Raw genomic sequence first — 3,368 nt, 5'->3', positions numbered from 1 at the left:
TAGTAAAAGAAAACATATAATTACCCAGTAACTTTTATTTTATTTTCAAAGAATATAAACATTTGTTAAAACTAAATAAATATTAAGCATTTTTAATTCGTTGCAGTAATGCTTTCTTGTAACTTTTCTTCGAAAAACGACCTTCTTATTGTTAAAGGCAGTGACTTTTGACGTAATAGATAATTAACATTTCCATTTGCTGTAAAAGTATCGTCTTTAAGGAGATTTCTCAATGCAATATTTTTCTTCAGCAGCTTGTCGTAGTAACTCAAGCCAGCCTGGACAAAACGTTCACCTTTAGAAGACAGCTCTTTGTCAATTTCAGTATCAAGTGTCACTTGATTGAAATCTTTCATAAAACACCATGTACCAATACCAAACAAACCTAAAATTGTGTACATGACCAAGCGTAAACTAAAAGGTCTAGCCAAAAGACCCAAACTGGAATTCAAATAACTACCAACCGTATAGACAGTTAAAAACGACAATGAAGGGAAGAGCGAATTCATTAGAACATATTGAGTTTTGGCCTGCAACAATGCCTTGCAAAACGCAAATATTTGTTCTTCTTCGGTAAGTATAAGTGCTTGCTCCAAGAATCTTCCACTCTCTGATGTCCAATCAATTGCTTGATCACGAAAACGTATTTCACTACGTTTTATATCATTGACACTATCATATTCAAAGTTTGCTGGTACACCCACAATGGCACCAAAGCGTGTCTTTGTGCATCCCACTAATGATACTTCGAAACCAAATACGGAGAACGGTTTTACAAGTGACAGTTCGTGTTTCTCCAAGCCACAAATTTCTTTGGCCTTTTCAAATCTATCCAAGATTTTCGGTGATATTTTTACAGGCTCTCCATGTTTATAACACTGCAGGAAGTTCTTATAATATTCCAGTCCAAAAGTGTTGGGTACGTAATTGAACAAGAACAACCCCAAGGTCGTGGCACCAGCAGCAACAAATGCCTTTTTACTTCCACCAGTTCCGATGAATTTTGTTTTCATAGTCGGTTTTATTCAATTATTTGTTTTTAAAAAATTAATAAAATGCAATACAGCACGTAACAGCAATAACACCGGCGCTAGAGATGACAAGATGACAAACAATCGATGACAGCCTCGATAAAGTATTTCATTCTTGGTCTGTTCCATCCCAGCAAACCAATCGTACCGATATCGTAACGAAATCGGAACAAATTTCGGACGTTACGTCCGATATCTGTAGTGGGATTCTGTAACTCATTTTTGCTGTTATCGATAATTGTCGGTAAAATTAAAATGCTTATAATTTCGATAATTAACGAAATTTTTCGGTAAGTTAACGATGAATAAGAAGTATTCGCTAGCCTCTACCGACACAAACAGTGATACCAACTTTTCTTTATGTTTTTAGTCATAATTTTGCGATTTAATTTTACCGATTTTTGTCGGTAACAGCAAAAATGAGTTACAGAATCCCACTACTGATTCGAAATCGTAACGATATCTTAACGAAAGTTGTATGAAGTGGTTGACATAATTTCGGAACGAAGTGTCGGAGCGAAATCGGATCGATTTCGGTCAGAATTCGCAACGAAATCGGAAGGAAATCCTGGGAAATTCGGAATTCGAATTTCTTCCCCCGAATTTTCGTACAGATTTCTGAACGATTTCGGAATAATGTCGTATGAAAATCGGAGGTACCTTCCGAACTTTCGTAAAGATTTCTGAACACTTTTGGAATAATTTCGTATGATTATCGAAGGAAAATATTTTTCTCTGATGCCTCTTTTTTATTGCTAAATTTTCTTTGTTATGTTTTTTATTGGAAGATTATTGGTATGTTCCTTTACTTTTGAAAATTGTAAAACCGGCAAAAGTAGTAAAAGTTGTAAACTGGTCCCATATAAATTGTATGGTGTCTGAAGTAAAGGAACGCTTTTCGAGTAAAAAGTGGTAAAACTTGAAGATTCTTGAACGTAAAGGAACAGAGCTTATAATTTCACAGATATCTAATGATTTTCACTGTTGTTATCATTTTGTAGTTATAATAGAACAATGTAAACTTTGTGTACGAATATGTTGAGTCTATCAGCACTAGCTTCAATTATTATATGTTGCATATATATTTAAAATATTTAAAAAATGTATATGCAATTTTATAACCAACCCTTTTGTTTTTCGACAACAAACTAAAATGTTGCTTATTTGATATATACAAAAGGTGGTTGTTGTGCGAAGGGAATTTTTTTTTCCGACATATCGATCCGAATTCGTAACGAAATCGGAAGAAAAACATTAGCAAATTCGAAGGGAAATTTACTTCCGACATTTTCTCCGAAATCGGAACGAAATCGGAACAAATTCCCTTACGAAAAATCGTATAGAAATCGATACGAAATCTGTACGATTTTGCTTCCGAAATTGTTTCGATATGTCGGACATCCGACATTTGGTTTGCTGGGATGGTACAATAATGTTTGGTTTACATTCGGCGTCGTTTCGTGATTTCGAAGGCGTTTCGTGATTTTGAGCGGAATCAAGCAAAATTTATCATGATTTCGCATACAAAAATGAAATCATCTCATTTCGTGATTTCAGCGAAATCAACATTGAAATCACAGTACACATGATATACAACCCTGGTTTTGCCTAAAAAAGTACCAAAAGTTGCAACACTTTTCACGGATCAGAATAAACAAGGTAGATGGTCACTTGCTGCAAGAAATTTTAGTATCAAAATTTGTAAACAATGTGAAAAAATATTGAATTACTTTGTTGCAATGCTATTTTTCATTGTGTTCCCGTACTTTTTTAATGGTAATGTTAGAAAAAAGAGGGAATTGTCAAAAATTGCTTCCCCATACAAATTTCTTAAAAAATAGGGGAACGGAACAATTACGGAAATTGCAAAAACTCCAGCAGAAATGTCAAAATTAACGTATCAGCTATCGTATTTAGATGCCAATGAACATGCTGCTAGTTTGTGCTAGGCCAAAATTGTATGGCAGAAAGCAGGAGAAGAGGGTGTTATTCAGCGCTATTTTTGTTTGCTAGATTCAGAGTACGGAAACGCATTTTTGGCACTAAAAGGGGAAACTGCTGCAAGTAGGAATATTTTGCAAAAATAGTAAAAATTAGTAGATTCTTGCAGTACTGGAACATACCAAAAATGTATTATTGTGATGTCTCAACGATAAAATCATTTTTTATTTTTTCATTTGTTAGTACTATACACAATTAATACGATATATAGATAATTTTACGATAATTTTCAAAATAAAGTTGTAAAGTCCTATATTGTCGTATATTTTTGATGACTAATTCAATTAACAACAACTTGTTTTGAAAATTCATGTTCGATCAGCTGCGCATATGCAT

At 33.8% G+C, this 3,368-nt stretch overlaps 1 protein-coding gene across 1 annotated transcript; it reads right to left on the bottom strand.

Moving 5' to 3' along the window:
• Positions 1 to 17: 17 nt before the first annotated feature.
• On the bottom strand, positions 18 to 1,197 carry LOC141396921 (transmembrane protein 177-like). The gene has a single exon (XM_073972650.1). The coding sequence runs from the start codon at positions 1,011 to 1,013 to the stop codon at positions 93 to 95; it is 921 nt and encodes a 306-aa protein (XP_073828751.1). The 5' UTR covers positions 1,014 to 1,197; the 3' UTR covers positions 18 to 92.
• Between the last annotated feature and the right edge of the window lie 2,171 nt (positions 1,198 to 3,368).

The sequence above is a fragment of the Musca autumnalis genome, unplaced genomic scaffold, assembly GCF_047663935.1.
Source record: "Musca autumnalis isolate F117 unplaced genomic scaffold, ASM4766393v1 scaffold_3, whole genome shotgun sequence".
NCBI classification, from domain to species: Eukaryota; Metazoa; Arthropoda; class Insecta; order Diptera; family Muscidae; genus Musca; species Musca autumnalis.
The sequence above is the reverse complement of the archived record's forward strand: the minus strand, read 5'-3'. Positions and strand labels throughout refer to the sequence as shown.